The sequence below is a fragment of the Macrotis lagotis genome, chromosome 1 (assembly GCF_037893015.1).
Source record: "Macrotis lagotis isolate mMagLag1 chromosome 1, bilby.v1.9.chrom.fasta, whole genome shotgun sequence".
Classification (NCBI taxonomy): Eukaryota; Metazoa; Chordata; class Mammalia; order Peramelemorphia; family Peramelidae; genus Macrotis; species Macrotis lagotis.
In genome coordinates this window covers 109646855-109664201 of record NC_133658.1, presented here as the reverse complement: position 1 = coordinate 109664201, position 17347 = coordinate 109646855, and the positions used below count along the sequence as shown (strand labels likewise).

General features: G+C 33.8%; 1 protein-coding gene across 1 annotated transcript in view; it reads right to left on the bottom strand.

Moving 5' to 3' along the window:
- EML6 (EMAP like 6) overlaps window positions 1–17347 on the bottom strand; it is a 286159-nt gene that overhangs the window by 91831 nt on the left and 176981 nt on the right. The window contains exons 7-11 of the mRNA XM_074206262.1: window positions 12222–12423; window positions 8665–8802; window positions 6773–7029; window positions 4132–4344; window positions 781–948 (exon numbers count right to left, since the gene is read on the bottom strand). Of these exons, the coding sequence (XP_074062363.1) occupies window positions 781–948; window positions 4132–4344; window positions 6773–7029; window positions 8665–8802; window positions 12222–12423 (978 nt within the window). The remainder of the gene's footprint in view (window positions 1–780; window positions 949–4131; window positions 4345–6772; window positions 7030–8664; window positions 8803–12221; window positions 12424–17347) is intronic.

Genomic DNA, 17347 nt, shown 5'->3' with positions numbered 1-17347 from the left:
TTGATGGCAACAGGAATGATGGGGATAGTCCAATTTTGTAGTTTATGAAATAACACACTTTATTCTTCTGCTTAAATATCTAATCTAGTGCCAGCAATGGCTTGTGGCCTAAACTACCATAGAACAACTTCCAAAAGAACATTTCGTCACTTTTTTTCCTGCTAGTTTTATAGCCCATCTGTCTTGGTGATATCACAACAAATATAAATAAAGATGCATAAATCTGATTGCCACCAGTGCTTTGCTAGTCATTAAACTCACCAAATTTTCATGTTCATCATCATAATTTATATTAGTCCTAAGGCTAATTGGGCATATAATCTTTGGTGGCTGTTTCTGATACCTGCATTCCTTTTAGAAATGACATTTTAGGGGTGGCTAAGTGGCACAGTGGATAGAGCACTGGCCTTGGAGTCAGGAGTTCAAATCCAGCCTCAGATACTTAATAATTACCTAGCCGTGTGGCCTTGGCCAAGCCATTTACCCCCCATTGCCTTGCAAAAAAAAACTAAAAAAAAATGAAATTTTAAAAATTACTCCCTTGTACTTTTGTAGCATAAAAAGAGATTTAAAATAATGGAAATAGCTCAGTGATTTATCGTCTTTTTGTCTCTTATTTTCTATTTTCCAGGTTGATCATGACTATTGTACAAGCTGAATAATTATAATATATACTAATAAATATTTATTGATTATGCTTTACTTATTATACAAGTATTATAGATTTTTAAAAAAAATGAGATAAAACAAATGTTTTTTTTTTTAAAGTGACAAGTTTACCCTGGGATGCTGAATCAAGGATGCCATTGGTCACACCTTCTGGAATAAACCTCCACTGGAAAACTGAGTGGTCAGCTCCTCCTGTACTCAACACCCATTGGAAATCATGTGACCAGCGGACATTTGTTACGTGAGCTGAATGGCCAACATACTTCCTAAACTTAGCTCCTGAAATACACATATGGGAAAACATAGTTATATAACATTATAAGTTCATTGATCAAATTAAATGATAGTTACTCCTCACTTTGAGGAACAAAATCTTTATACATTTGAAATACACACACATATGTATATATACTGTTTAGTACATAATTGATTCTCAAATTAATACTAAAGAATGAGTAGTTTAACAGGTCTTTTCCAACAGGCAAAATAATGGTGTTGATTTTATTCAACAAAGAATATGGATTTGTGAAAGTGAAAGGTTACAAAATTAGGCCAAATCCTATCTGATGAAGAAACTAGATTTCAACAAAGTATTTGACAGTTTGTAGTAGTATTCTTGTAGAAACAATGGAGACAGATGAGTTGGTCAGTGTGGCTTCAGAATAGGGGTGAAAGTCCAAGACCAAAGAATGGTCATGGATGGCTCCATGTTACCTTGGAAAGATGTCTACCTTTAACGGAACAATGTAGGGATATAGACTTGTCCCTGTGCTGTTTAACATTTTTTAAATAAAATATTTAAATAAAGGCACAAAGAAACATCAATTGATTATAGGAGGAAATTATTCACCATGACACTGATTAGATAACTAGTGAATTTACACAGTAACTCTATATAATAATGGATTAAAATCATTTGTGTGAGCAGCTTGTGTTGACTCCAATAGAATGTAAGCTCCCTAAGGAAAAATAACTGTTTCATATTTTTCTTAGTATTCCCAGCAAGCATTTCAGGTTTGCAGATGATAATAAAATAGACATATTGGAGGACAGTGAAGATCCAAAAAGAGCTTGACAGTCTAGAGCACTGGGCTGATTATATAATAAGATAAAATTCAATAGGGATAAATCCAAACTCTTATCCTTGGGTTCAAAAAAAAAAACAATTTCACAAGTATAGGATGGAAGGGCAATAATTTATTGAAAAAAATTAGTGAACCACAAGTTCAGCATGAGTCAACAGTGAAATATGGCTGTTCCCAAAACTAATGTGATTCTATGCTTCATTAAGAAAAGCAAAGAGTAAAGAATCAAGGATATTATAGTACCATCCAACTTTGCCTTGGTCAGACTAAATCTGGAATAATGTGTTCCACTCTTTGTACCACAATTTTGGAAGGACATTGATAACTAAAAAAAGTCCAAGGAGAGAGAGCTAAGTGCTAAAGCACCTGAACATTCTGCCATAGAAAAACTAATTAAAGAAATGAATTGTGGATATGTAGTCCAGAGAAGACTAAAGGTGGATGGAATAGTTATTTTCAAGCATTAAAGGGCTGTCACATAGAAGAGAAATTAGACATGGGTAGAAATTAGAATGGGTAGTTTAGCTTTGATGTAAGGAAAGGTATCTAAAAATTAGAACAATTATAAAGTGGAAGGGCTCTTTTGGGTTCCCCATCACTGCAGAACTTCAAGCAAAGACTGAAGGGCCATTTGCTGGGCATTTTGTAGAGAGGGTAATTGTTTAGATATGGTTTGGATTTGATGGTTTCCAAAGTCCCCTACCATCTTGAAGGTGGTGTAGTTGTGTTCTTGTCAGTTAATTGGGCATTTTGGAAAGTGTGTTAATTCTTCCCATAGATTCAGTGACATTTAATTAGAAGACTACCAGTGTGATGAAAGGTGCTTAGTGAATTTTAAGGAGTTAAGAAATTCCTAAGCTGCCTGACTTACATTATGAACCTAATTTACTCATCTAGTAGGATCTAGGCTATCAGTTGAAATTTGGAATTTGGCTAATTTTTTTTCAGTAGGTTAAAGTTTTTCTTCTGTTTTAATATTAATTTTTTTATAGTTGAAATCCATTTTGTCAGTCAGACATGGTAGCAGTTTTATTATTCATGATAAATAAGAACTGTTTTAATATAAGATTTTAAAAAATATATCTGGTTACAAGAAGTTTAATGAAAAATGCATTTGTGATTACATTTCTCATTTTTATTCTGTGATCTACTTTAAAAAAACAAGTCATGCAAAAGATTACTCAGTCAGTGGTGATTAATTCTACTAAAGTAAGATTTTAAGGTCTGTTTAGATGAAAATTCTCAGAGAAGTCACATTAAGGAATACTAATTATCATGAAAATTGTCTATCCATGCCAAATAGAGAATTGAGGCAATTAAAAACATGCACCTGTCTAAAACTAAGTAAATAAGACAATTGTGTTTTGGAGGGTTTGTGACCTTGATCTCTTTTTAGGGATCAAAATGCTGACTCTGGACCCTTACTGGTCATGGAGCCATGATTTATATAGCCTTGACTCTCAAATGGATTTGATCAATTTATTAAATAGTGGTAGAACTACAGAATAATTTCTAGGTTTTAGTAAGATAGTTTTGCATATATTTACATAACTTTTTTTTTATAATGTAATGAATTTGAAAAGTGACTAGCATCCAGGGATTTCTAGTTCAATGTTTCCTTATGGCTATTGCTGCTCAGCTGTTCCTCTCTCCCAGCCTGCCCTCTTGTGGACTTGTGAGCATCCCCTTAAGAACTCCTGGGTATGGCTCAAGTTCACCTTTGGGATCAAAGACTGAAATTATTTTGGGCTCAAAGATTGCAATTATTCTCAAATGCTTTCTGGACTTTTTCTTAGATTTAGAGTTACTGGGAACATGGTTCCTATATATTCTAACCAATTGTTAGATGAGGCAAGGGTCAGAGAGAGAAATGATTTGTCCACAGGTAGTAAATGGCAGGAGTGAGATTTGAACCCAAATCCTCCAGCCCTAAATCTAATGCTCTTTGCACTGGATTCTCTCTCTTTTTTCAAAAGTGATGAGAAGAATGCTCTAAAGACATTTTGTAATGAGAGGGGGTATTTATGACAGAAAATAAGAGACTTATTTCATAATGTGACCTTTTAAATTAGACTTTTGAGCTACAAAATGGTCAGTGATATCTCTAGATCAAATCTTTGTGATTTTATTTCTGGAGTTATTAAGAACATTTTCAGATATGTTGAGCAGTGAGTCATTTAATAGATATAGGACAGCTATACAACAGATTTCATTTTTGTGATTTTAAAAGATAAATATCAGAAAGAAGAGTAGTAGTTCTCATGAACTAAGAGAACATCTTAGTTTTCATGCATAGACAGTATCTGTATAAAACAATGTAAAAAGTTAACAAACTATTTGGCTTTGTCTCCTTGGATACAAAATTTTAAGTTCTTACCTTTCTTTAGACAAGGAAATTTAAATAATTTAACCAGTCCAAAGTCATCTCCAGTGACTAGCACTGAGCTGTTGTAATTTGCATCTACTGAGTTGATATCAGTAATGTCATTGTATTTGGGCCAAATTCCACTCACTTCAGGCCCAATCACACAGGTCCAGGAGGTCCAATGAATCCCTTTCATTTCCTCTTTACTTGTTAAGGGTTTTCCAGCTAAAAAGAATGAATGCACTCATTAATTATTTTTTTTTTTAGGTTTTTGCAAGGCAAATGGGGTTAAGTGGCTTGCCCAAGGCCACACAGCTAAGTAATTATTAAGTGTCTGAGAGCAGATTTGAACCCAGGTACTCCTGACTCCAAGGCTGGTGCTTTATCCACTACTCCACTTAGCCACCCCTCATTAATTATTACAATAAAAATTCATACTTTTGATCCCACTAATGTCTATTTTTGTCCCTTAAGGGCATATGGGTTTAATTTTTTAATCTCAAAAAGCCAAGAAAATATCATAAGCATTCAATTCATAAGATATATATATATATATATATATATATATATTAAATTTTTTTTTCCTTCTATTTCTGAGGAAAGCATCTGGAAGCATCTATCTAGCACTCAGCAACCTGGTCTGGCACATAGTAAGCACTTAATAAATATTTATTCATTATTTGATTGATTGATGAGTATGTATTCTAGATAAGGAAAGAAGAGACATCTGTCATAATAATAAATGTTCAACTTTAATTAACATCATCACTCAAAATAATAATGAAACTATTTTCTTGAATTATGTATCTTTCCAGTTATAATTAGAAAAATATACCACTTATTTTTAAAATTAAGTTTATTTGAGAGGTAGTATGGTATGTTGATTTGAGGGTGAGATATGGAGTCAAGAAGCCCTAGCTTCAGCTCTTGTTTCTGTTACATACAAATTTTGTGACCATGATCTGATCACTTAACCTTTATGAATCTTAATTTACTCTTCTATAAGGTGGGGGTTAAAATTCTGTCACATCCACTTCACATGGTTTTGTGAGACTGAAATTTTATATATATGTGTGTGTGTGTGTGTGTGTGTGTGTATACATACATATACATATACATATCTATCGAATTTCAGCAATTATTTGCTTTTTCATGCTCCTTAAATCATAGAATTTTAGGAAGTAATTAACAAAGGTAATTTAGATAATCAAGAGATTTCCAGAAGAAAAGATTTAGACTCAGACAAATCAGTTCCTTTGAATAAATTTTCACCCTTAAGTTAAACATTGCTTAGGAAAAAAAACAAACAAAGCAAACAATGTTATCTCCCATTATATGTGAAGCAATTAAATATTAGTAAGTATACATCTTTTAACAACCATGCTACATTCTGGTTCTGGTATAATGTAGTAGTCCTTCAAACTGACTCATTTCACCAAATAATTATATTTTTAAAATTAAAATTAAATTAAAATGCTTCTAATTATGATGAACATACATAAAATTGAAGACCAAAGGCGGGCTAGAACTGAAATCAAGTAAGTGAGTCTAGCTTCTCATATTGAGACTATTCCATATTAGTAAAACCAGTAGCCATTTCTCCTTAGAAGACCCTCTGTTAGCATAGTCCCTCATTAAGATTGGCAGAATTGAGTTTCCCTGCTCTGTCACTAAATAGATATGTAAATCAGAGGCAAGATACTGAATTTCCCTGAGCATTTGCTTCCTCACCATTAAAATGGCAAAAGTCCTTTCACAATCTCTCAGGCTTGTTGTGGGGAACATGCATGATAGACTAGCTTAATTTACTCTATTCATACAAATTGTTGCTATTAAAATTATTTTATTTTCAATTCATGGAACAAAACAAATATTCCTATAACATAAAACTGCAACTCTACCATGTACAACTTGCTATTCCCTCTAAATATATATCAATTATCATAAATTTCTTTTTTTTCCTTTTTTCTTCCCTCTCCTTCCCTTATCCTAGAGATGGCTACCATTAAACAAAAAAGAGGCATACTATTTATTTATCAATTCTTTCTGCCCTTTTGAGTATTTATTATAGTCAAAATGACTTAGTTTTTCAAAGTCATTCTTTTTAAAATTTTTAAAATTCTTTTTTTAGGTTTTGCAAAACAATGGGGTTAAGTGACTTGCCCAAGGTCATACAGCTAGGTAACCATTAAGTGTCTGAGGTCAGATTTGAACTCAGGTCCTTCTGACTCCAGAGCCAGTGCTTTATCCACTCACTGTACCACCTAGCTGTCCCAAAGTCATTCTTAAATAATCCTCTATCCATTCAAGTTTTTACTACTATTTATACCATAGTGAAACTCTCAATGGTTCAAAGTAATATAGGAAAGGAACAGTGAAACTAGCTAAAAAATCTCAGACCATTTAAAAACTTTAGCTAATTTCCTACTGTTTAACAACTTCCTAACTATCTGTGACAGAAGATGACAAAGTAAAAGTTTTTATTTATCCTACCTATATTCTGGAGGAGATTCTAATGAGCAAGAAAATAAAGAAAAAGGAAATCAGTAGGAGAGAGGAAGAGGAGATTCAAAGGGTACAGAAATTACGACATGGGTTATCAACTCTATAATAGATGAGGAGTGGTTGTATAACCATTTCTGGCATTACTTACATGGCATCTTGTAGAATAATCGTTCTCCTGCACCATCATTGGTTTGTAAGTATTTACTATCCATAGACCAGTCAATGTGAGTAATAAAACTAAAAGATTTGTTACATTCTCCAATTTTTTTATATCGTTGAGCAACAGCATAGATATCCACAGGGCCATCATTGGACCCTACTGCAAGATAAGAACCATCTGGAGAAAATTTCATTTCATGAATTACTTCCTTTCGGTCTTTGATATGAACCACTTCTGTCATATCTCTGTAACAACAAGAAAATAAATAATCCTGTAGGTTGGCAAACCCAAATAGCAGAGAAAGAATCTTTGGATGGGAAAGAAGTTTTCAGAAATGTAAGGACCATGAGGAAGGATTTTCTTGAAAATTTCTAACTTATAAAACTAATAATAAAGACTTTAAACTATCACTTACATTTCAAATCAGTGTGTTTTAAAGCATTTTGTTTTAATGTTCAGCTATATAATGCTTTCCCTAAAATTATTCATTTATAAATATCAAATTTATTTTAATCTTACAGAATTAATTATCAATTTGAAAAGATTTGACAGGTAAGGGAAAAAATATCAGTAGACAGTAGAGACAAAAGTAGTCTATCTTTTAAAACACTAGGAATGTGTAGACAGTATAGTTTAAGCTGAATAGAATATCACTGCTGTTTTAAAAAAAAAAAAACATAGAATATAAAATAACTACCCCAATAGAAGAAAGAAATTGTTTTTCAAAATGTTGAATAATTTTGATGTGATAATCTTATGAACATCCAATCAATGTGTAAGATAATCATTTTTTTACAATATAGATACTGAATTATTTGAATTACTTCCATACTCTTTGATCATATTTTAGTAAGAGTTTCTACCCTCCCTCAAAATTACTTTTCTTCCATAACAAACATATTATGATTGACAGGTGTCCCTGGAGTCAGACAAGGACTATTTCATAATATGAACTGCATAAACAAAATGCTAAATATTTACTTCGACTGACTAGCTTTCTACAAGTATTATTATTCATTTTGATCAAAATTAATTGCTATCATAAATGGATATTTTGGAATATCTTTGCCTAGAAAATGCATGAAATAGAAAATTTTGGTTAATTAGCCCTATAATTCTTTCACACATCATGAATCATAGAAAGGGAATGCTGAACACCAAGTCAATAATAAGTTAATTATAGTGCATAATGAGAATTTAATGCAACAAAATGTGCCAACAATACATTAGGCAATGTGGGGTGTGGGAAGTGATGGAGAACTTTGCTTTGCAGAATTGTCGATGTGTACAATCAACATCAAGTTATAACTTATAGCTAATAAATGCTCATAACAGAAAAAGACTCAAAAGATTTTATCTCCTTCAACATGGTGAGTAGATGGAATATTTTCATTAAAAAGTGATTAAAAATAAAATTTAACAACTCAAGTCAGCTACATTATTCCTGTATTTAAACTCCTCCTAGTTGTTCCACAAATGTGACATTTCATGTCTTGGTTCCAGGGCATTTTCTCCAAGCCTGGAATGTTCTTCTCCTTTTAAAGTCCCTTTAAAACTCAAATAAAACCCTATCTTCTACAGAAAGCCCTCCAACACCTCTTAATAGCAGTGCTTCCTGTTTATAGCTTGCCTAGTTTATATTTGTTTGAATGTTGTTTCTCCAACTTATTTTTTTCTAACTTTTTCTAACTTAGGTTTATTGAATGAATAAATGAAATCCTTTCCTAATGGAGTTTTGGGCTTGTTCTTGGCTCTAGTGTACTATCTAGAGCAGTATCTATTCATATGGATTTGTACTTTAAAAATTTAGGCACTTAAACTTAGATACCAGAAAAAAATATTAATAAAAAATCAGCCTCATTATCAATTCTTAAATGTACCTTACTCGGAGGACAATAAAAGACCCGTCCTTCATTCCTAGTGCCAACTGAGATCCATCTGGACTGAACGATACACTGCGTACCGCTTCTTCCATATTACAGCGGGCAATCAAGGCATGATCAGCAAGGCTCCACAATCTAAGTACAAGAACAATGTCAACTAATTCCTTCTCAATACCAAATTTCTTAAAATTATTGACCTACCAAAAACTGGAAACTTCATTTAAGTTGCTTTCACATCAGATAATTTCACTCCAACTTCCAAATACGTATGTCTGCATGAGTCAATGGGACAGGGATCCTTCAGGATCTCTGCAAGTCATTTTCACCATTTGAAAAATATTTCTTATTAGACAACATTGACAAAGAATTTGATATGGCTTTATAAATACATCATATATACTACATACAATACTTTGTTTTTCCCTTTGAAAATACAAAATCATTATTTATTTAAGCAAAGAATTCATATGTAACCAAATATTAACTATAATACTTAAAAATAGCAATTCTTAAACTTATTTGTGTTGTGGACCCCTTCAGTGGTCTGATGAGACCTACAGATCCCTTCTCAGCAGGTTTTTGAATGCATAAAATAATATTTATAGAATTACAAAGGGAATCAATTATTAAAATGCAGTCAAAATATTAAAAAATTTAAAAGTTCACAGTTAGAATCTATGAATTAAGGAACAAAAATACAAAAAGTAGATAGCTAACATTTGGATTTATATTAGTCATGGAGCTAATTTTTCTGTTTATTTGCACACATATTGAATAAAATACAAATAGATCTTACTTAAACAAACTAAAGAAGAAACACTACTAAGATGATATGTATGGCTGATAATTTAATCAAACTTGTGAAAGAAAGTTGCTGAAGTGAATAATGACATGCCTATCAAAAATAGTTTCAAGTCTGACCATAGAAAATCCTTAATTATCAATGAAATTTTGGTGAACAGCAGCCTGGAGGTTAGTCATTGATATGTCTATTGAAAGAGTTGCAACAACACTGGCAAATAAGCAAAAGCTACCATTCAATGAATGCAGATACAGCTAAAGTATAGCTTCCAGCTGTGACAGTCACAGGCTTATCAATAAAAATCAAAGAAGTTAGTTCAAGATGATTTGGGATAACTTGGGAACCAAGAAATGAACATATAATATTAAATTTTATAGATATTTATAGATTTTTAAATAAATTAATAATATCTAACATACAAATATATACATATATGTATATATGTATATATGTATATATATATATACACACATATATATGGTAGCATTTGGTTCCCAACCTAATTGCTCTTAGTTGTATTCTACAACCTTTCGTTACACTCAGGCACAAAGACATTGACTATATAGGGAGAGAAAAGTTTTTAATTGCTTATTTTACAAATCACCAATGGGAAAAGATAGAGTGTTTGAAGGGGAGGGTGGGAAAAACATAAGTATTTCAGAATCATACTTAGTCAAGTTCTCATCAACAAGAAGAGCTAATTCCATATTTCAGGATATTCATACTTAATGTAGAGGAAAGAACAATAACTCACTTGTATCAAAGGTTTTTTTTTAAGTGTGTTCTGTCATCCTAAGTTACTGTGGGTGTTCATGATTACAACATGGGAGTTTTGCTGTTACTAATAGACCTTTGACTGTTTTCTTAATCAAGTCTGCACTAGTCAAATTTGTCACAAATTTTGGTGTAATCTCTTTTACCCTTGTTTGAAAATCATAATCTTGGGCAATTTGGGTTGGGCTCAAAAGAAACCAAAAGGGTTACCTCGTGCTGTAAATACCCTGGTATTTAGTTGGGTCTGGATGAACCAGGAATGAAACAGATAGAAAAAAAATGGGAAAAAACAAGATAAGAAAGGTGATCATAAACAAAGCAAACATTTCATTTATATTTTAACCCATAAAATGAATGGACTAACCCTACATTTTACCTGTAGGAACTAATTAGACTTTGGTGTTCTATAGAGATTGTGAAGATGGTTTAAATGAGTATATTTTTAGTGTCTTCAAGAGTTCATAGACTGGTAGAAAAGAGACAGTGACTACAAATCTTAACTTACACTGTCCCATCTTAGACTTAATAGTGGCTTTCTACACTGGTCACAATCACTGGTTAGTAAAAAGTGCTGAACAAGTATCATCATAACTCCCCTTGGTTCATATTAAACATATTGTTTGTTCACTCTTCTGAAATCTTCTACATTAAGAAAATAAGAAATCCATTGCAAGAACATTCTTGGTCTTAATCAGATAAACTTCTGTTTTCTTTTAAGAGTCGACAACTAGAAGGCAGTGAAGAGAGAGAGCTAGATCTGGAGTAAAGAAGACCAGATCTCAAACCTGGGCTCATAGTAGCTATGCGATCCACATGTTACTTAATGTCTGTTTGCTTTATTTTCCTCATCTATAAAATGGGGATAATAGCACCTGCCTCCCATTTGATCTTGCTAATAAAATCAAATGAGATATGTTTGTAAAAATAATTTGCAAACCATAAAGCACTATAGAAATGCTATCCAATTTTATTACTTGCTCTTAATTTTAGGACAATGTACAAAGTCACACATGTTAATTAATCAACAGAAACAAACAAATACTTGATGTGTGTTGAATAACATTTTTAAAGTAAAAGTTCTAAATGAGGATGGATGAGAAAAAAGGCTCTACTTGAAGTATACATAAAATTGGAGCCCATCAATTACTGTGAAACACACTGTAGAAGATCAAAAGTCCAAGGGAAAAAATAGGGTTGTGTCAGAGCATTAGCTCAATATTCTCAACAAGAAAGAGAGCTGGATTTCAGCCTTCAGTATGTCTCCTTTAGATCAGATCTGACCCAAAGGCAGGGATGACCTGTAACTGGCAGAAATAATTGTAAATTGTGGGTATATTTCAGTGTGAGCATTTATCTCTCAGAAACCATGAAGCAGGGCTTGATTTATTACCTTATAGATTATCTAGACTTAAGAATCTACAGGAGAAAATGCTAATAAAGTAACGTAAATTTAAAAGTGTGCTGTTAATTTTTGGATAGTTGGTTGTATACTCTTACATTTACCAGCACATTTTAATGTTTAGTTATTTTCAGTCACGTCAGACTCTTTGTGACCCCATTCAGGGTTTTCTTGGCAAAGTTAATGGAGTTGTTTGCCATTTCTTTTTCCAGCTCATTTTACAGAGGAACAAACTGACACAAGGAGGGTTAAGTGACTCACACAGTTAGTAAGGGTTTGGGGCAGAATTTGAATACAGGTCCTGATTCCAACTCTATGTGCAACTCTATTCACTGAACTAGCTGATACCACTAAACTGGCTAAACTGAATAAAATTTCACTTGAAGATGAAAGCTAAAGAGATATCCAAAAGAGAGGCAATTGAAATCAGCATAAAATTAATTATTCTCGAATTGGCAGTCTGTATTTGTAGTTTAATTTGCTTTTCTTTTTAAGAAAAGGAAAGATAGAAAGAAATAAAACTGAGAATCAAAAGGGATCAAATGGTAGAATTGAGGTGAGAGTCAAGAGCAGCCTTACCGGACAGATCGATCATCACTGCCTGTAACAGCTAAAGGTTTCTTGGGATGGACAGCCAGGGCCCAAAGCTCCCCTTCACAATGACCTTGCATGATCAACATCGGCTTATCTCTTTCTCTCACTATCACTTCAAATATTTCACTGTCTTGTGTACCTGCTAAAAGTCGATCTGCTTTCCAACAAACACTACGGATGGACAAACCTGGCAGAAAAGAAAATAGTTTTATAAGCCAGTTGCAAAGATAAGTCAAAATAAAATATGACTAACATTAAAAGCATATCCTATATTGAACAAGAATCATTGTAGTGGGGCTAAGGAGAGCAGAGCCTCTATCTATTCAGATATCCTTCTAAAGAGTTTTCTGGCTTTAAAAAAAATTTTTCTCTTTTTTTAAAAAAATATTTTGTTCTTGCTTGAATGATTAATCTATTATTGTTACAAAAACTTGTGTCTGTTTTTCTAATTTGAGATAGCTATAAGTTTTTACAATATTCGTTCATCTAAATTGAAGATTAATAAAAGATAATGGTAGTCTTTCTTTGTAAATATTCAACGCTCTTTTAATTTTCTCATGATTTTCTAAGAAAATGAAGAATTATTTATAATGTGAGGATATTAACAGTGTTTTAATAATTGGGATATACTATAGCACAACTTATTATCATTTCAGACAGGTTTAGCATGAATTTTATTGTACCATATCATCATTTCGACGAGTAAACAGATGCATTGTGTCCCAGAAATATGCAAATGAAATACTAATTTCAGTCTCAAAATATCATCAAACATTTGTCTCTGAGCTACAAAGGAAGAGTTCACTGACTCAATAGCTGGAGCATATGTTTTAAAAGGGTCTGTGTACCCTTGTGCAAGTGCATCCTTCTGGTTCTAAATTAGCAGAAGCCTTTTTATGAGTATGTACCTATGTCAGAAATCTAAGTAATTAGAGCTCTCGAGATCTGATCTTATAATACCTTGTTGTTAAATGACATTCCCTATTCTTGGAATGTGTTCCCCCTGCTGTTGCCACACAATGAAATTCTATCTATGAAAAAGTTGGAATGCCTTGCCCAGAGAAACAATATCCTTGAAACCTTCAAGCAAAGTCTTGTATAACCACTTGCCAGGTGTGTTGTAAAAGGAATGATTATTCAGGTACAGGTCAGACTTAATGACCTCTGAGAGAGCTGCCAACTCTGAGATTCTGGGATACCTAACCTTTCCAGCTGGGCTCAAATGTCACCTCTTTCATATGCTGAAAACCCGGCCAGTCCAAAGAGAAGTCTCCTTCCTTTCAACACTGATAATCATGAACACTAACTTTCTTATGGAAACTTGCTTTCCCCAAGACATTCCTAGGAAAGAAGCAGGGCAGATACCATTGGATTTTATTGGTGAGGAATTTGAAGCTCCAGAAAATAAAAATCTCACCCACTGCATAGAACCAAGTGAGTGGTCATTCTGACCCTTAAGTCGGGTGCTTTGGCCACTGCTTTACTGTCTCTTCCAGAACTTCACCTTCTAAATTTTATTCATTCATTTGCATTTTTCTTCTCATAGAATAAAAGTCCCTTGAACTATGGGCATTAGCATAATGATAACTCTAAAGCACCTGAAAATTTAAAAAAAAATAATCTTCGCCCTGACCCTTATGAGGTAGACTGTGTAGCATTTAATGTATTAAGCACCTCAAATGGGATCATAGACACTGTATTTAGTAATGCGGATAGGAAGTCAAAAGCAAAAAAAGTTCCTGCTCTCAAGGAAAAGTTTACATTTCAAAGGAGATAACAAGTATATACAGAAATATACAACACACCCACATACACACACACACACACACACACACACACATATATATATATATATATATTTATATATATATATATATATACACAAATACAGGTGTTCGAGAAGAGACCATTCTCCCAGTTATACTGTGCTCTACACTCTCTCACCTCTCATATCCAATCTGTTCTCGTTTTCACACACACACACACACACACACACACACACACGTATATTCCCTCATTAACCTCTTACCTGGACTATTGCTTTTTAATTAGACTCCCTGTCTTAAGCCATCCTCCATTTAGCTGCCATAGTGATTTTTCTAAATTGTGAATCTGGCACATCACCCTCCTGTTCAGTGAATTCCAATGGGTTGCTATGACCATCAGGATCAAATATAACCTATTCTATTTGGCATTTCAACCTGGTCCTTTCTACCTTTCCAGTTTTTTTCCTCTTCACCCCCCCCCCCCACATGCATTCTACAATCCAATGATAGTAGCTTACTTTCTGTTCCTTATACATAATATTGTGCTTTTGCTCTGGCTATCTATCATACCTATAATGTTTTGCCCCCTAGTTTCTGCCCTGTCTTCCCTCAAAATTCAGCTCAAATTTCCCCTTTTGCAGGAAGTTTTTCCAGTTTCCCCACAAGTGCTTTTCTCCTCAGATTACCTTACAGTTACCCTGTATAGGTCTTTTATGGATTGAAGTATTTTACACATTGTCTTTTTGATTAGAATGTACACTCCTTAAGGTCAGGGGACTTTATTTTTTTATTTTTTAGGTTTTTGCAAGGCAAATGGGGTTAAGTGGCTTGCCCAAGGCCACACAGCTAGGTAATTATTAAGCGTCTGAGAACGAATTTGAACCCAGGTACTCCTGATTCCAAGGCCGGTGCTTTATCCACTATGCCACCTAGCTGCCCCAGGTCAGGGGACTTAAAAAAAAAAACTTTCTTTGTATCTTTAATGCTTAGAATACTTCCTGGTAAGCATTTAATAAGTTTTTGTTGACTGATTAACTGATGCAGGAGTTTAGAAGGAGAAAAATGCTAGAAGATAATTGAATGCATGGGAGCTGATAAAAATCACTAAATGAGAGTATAGAAAGTAAAGAAAAGAGGACTCAAGACAGATTCTTGAGGTACATACACTGTTAGTATATTTTATATATATATATATATATATATATATATATATATATATATATATGCCAGCAGAAGGGTTTGAAAGAGAACAATTGGATAGGTAGGAAGAAAACCAAGAGAAGGAAAAACCTAGAGAAGAGTAACCAAAGTGGAGGGTAGTCAACAATGTCAAATGTTGGGGTAAAGGACTGATTAAAAAAGCTGTTAGAGACCTGACCATCAAGATATCACTTAATATTTGGGAGAGAATAGTTTCAGGTGAACGATGAATTTGGGACCCAGGTATTTACACTTTTTGTAGTTTTTCATTTTTTTCCCCAAAGAGTTTGTCTGAGAAAGGAAAGAAAGATAGAGGATGACAGTTAACATATTTTATTTTTGTGTCTACTTAATGCCTTCTCAACTTCCCTTGTCTCTTCTAATTGGATTGTGGAGCACTAAACACCCTGCCCCCCTCCCCTTGAGCTTTTCTTTATTGAGGGGTGGGATTGGAACCTGTCAGCTAATTCTATTTTTCTTTCAGTATCTCTAAATCAATATAGATTACAGGGAGCATCATATTCCTAGAACAGGTATCCTCTGGTGTCTCCACTCCCCAACCCACACATACTGCTTTCTAGCTTCCTTTTGTGCATTTTCTTTTCTTAGAGGGCAGGAGTTGCCTTTCTTATTTTATTTGTATGTTGGTATGTGTTGATAATGCATGTTTGTATATATTTATATTTATGCATTAAAAAAACTATATGGCATTTCCTTAATGATATACCCTTCATATTAACTATGTAATTTATTAACTATGTATTTATATATATAACTAGTACATACTTGGATAACTCAATATAACTCCCTTTAAAATATTTGATTGGTATCAACACTACAGATTCTCTGAATTCTTTCTTTCTTTCTTTCTTTCTTTCTTTCTTTCTTTCTTTCTTTCTTTCTTTCCCTTCTTCTTTTTCTTTCTTCTTCCTCTTCCTCCTTCCTCTTCCTTCTTCTTCTTTCTTCCTCCTCCTCCTCCTCCTCCTCCTCCTCCTCCTCCTCCTCCTCCTCCTCCTCCTCCTCCTCCTCCTCCTCCTCCTCCTCCTCTTCTTCTTCTTCTTCTTCTTCTTCTTCTTCTTCTTCTTCTTCTTCTTCTTCTTTCTTCTTGTTCTCCTTTTTTTTCCCTCTCCATTTTAAGGCAATTTGGGTTAAATGCCATGCCCAGGGACACAACGAGTATCTAAGGCCAAATTTGAATTTGGGTTCTCCTGGCTCCAGGGCTGGTATTCTCTCCATTGTGCCACCTAACTGCCACTTTCTGTATGACTTCTAGCACTTTACCTTGTTATACAGGAGCAAATAGAGATTCTATACACCCAGATGCTCAAATTACATTAGAATTGGATTCTAGGTCCAGACTACAAATTCTATTCTAGACTGCAAAGATGGACTCCTTCTGTTCTACTTAGGAACCAGAAAGAATACTCCAAAGTATCCTCTCCCAGTGGGAAGCCAATTTAGTCACACTACATGGATGAGCCAAATAACCAGTTTAAACATTGGGGTAGGGGCAAGGGGGAAGTTTCTGGAGGACTATTACATTTGCTTTGCCTGCTTAACTTAATCAGCAGGATATATCCTATCCTGTCTTAGAGACATTCATCCACACACATGCATCCATGCTGGCATGCTCACAGTCATCTCCCCCTTTGCCTGTCTCTAATATTGTCCAGTTTAAGGTTTCCCCACACTGAGCTAACCCACAAAATTCATTGTCTTGTGATTTGCAATCAAGAGATGATTATACTAATTAAAATGACTTTGATGTATGTCCTGAGAAATCAGGATTCAGTCTCCAAAGAATGAAAATTCTTCTGACACAGAGACAGTTTTGTTTTTGTCTTTGTATCTCTGGCACCTAATATGCAATGCTGTGTCCAGTTCAGATGCTTTGTTTGAATGCCTGTTATCATTCGTTTCAAATTAGGACTATAGATGTTTTAATGAATTGGCACATTTACTTATATTCTTCTAATACCTTATTATAATCTGAAATTTAAGTGATAACTTTTTTAAATACAAGGTGGTGCAGAAGGTAAGACCATGTCGGGCTTAGAATCAGGAAGACCTGAGTTCAGATTCAACTTCAAACACTTAAATAGTTGGGCAATCCTGGACAAGTCACTGAATGTCTATGTCCCAATT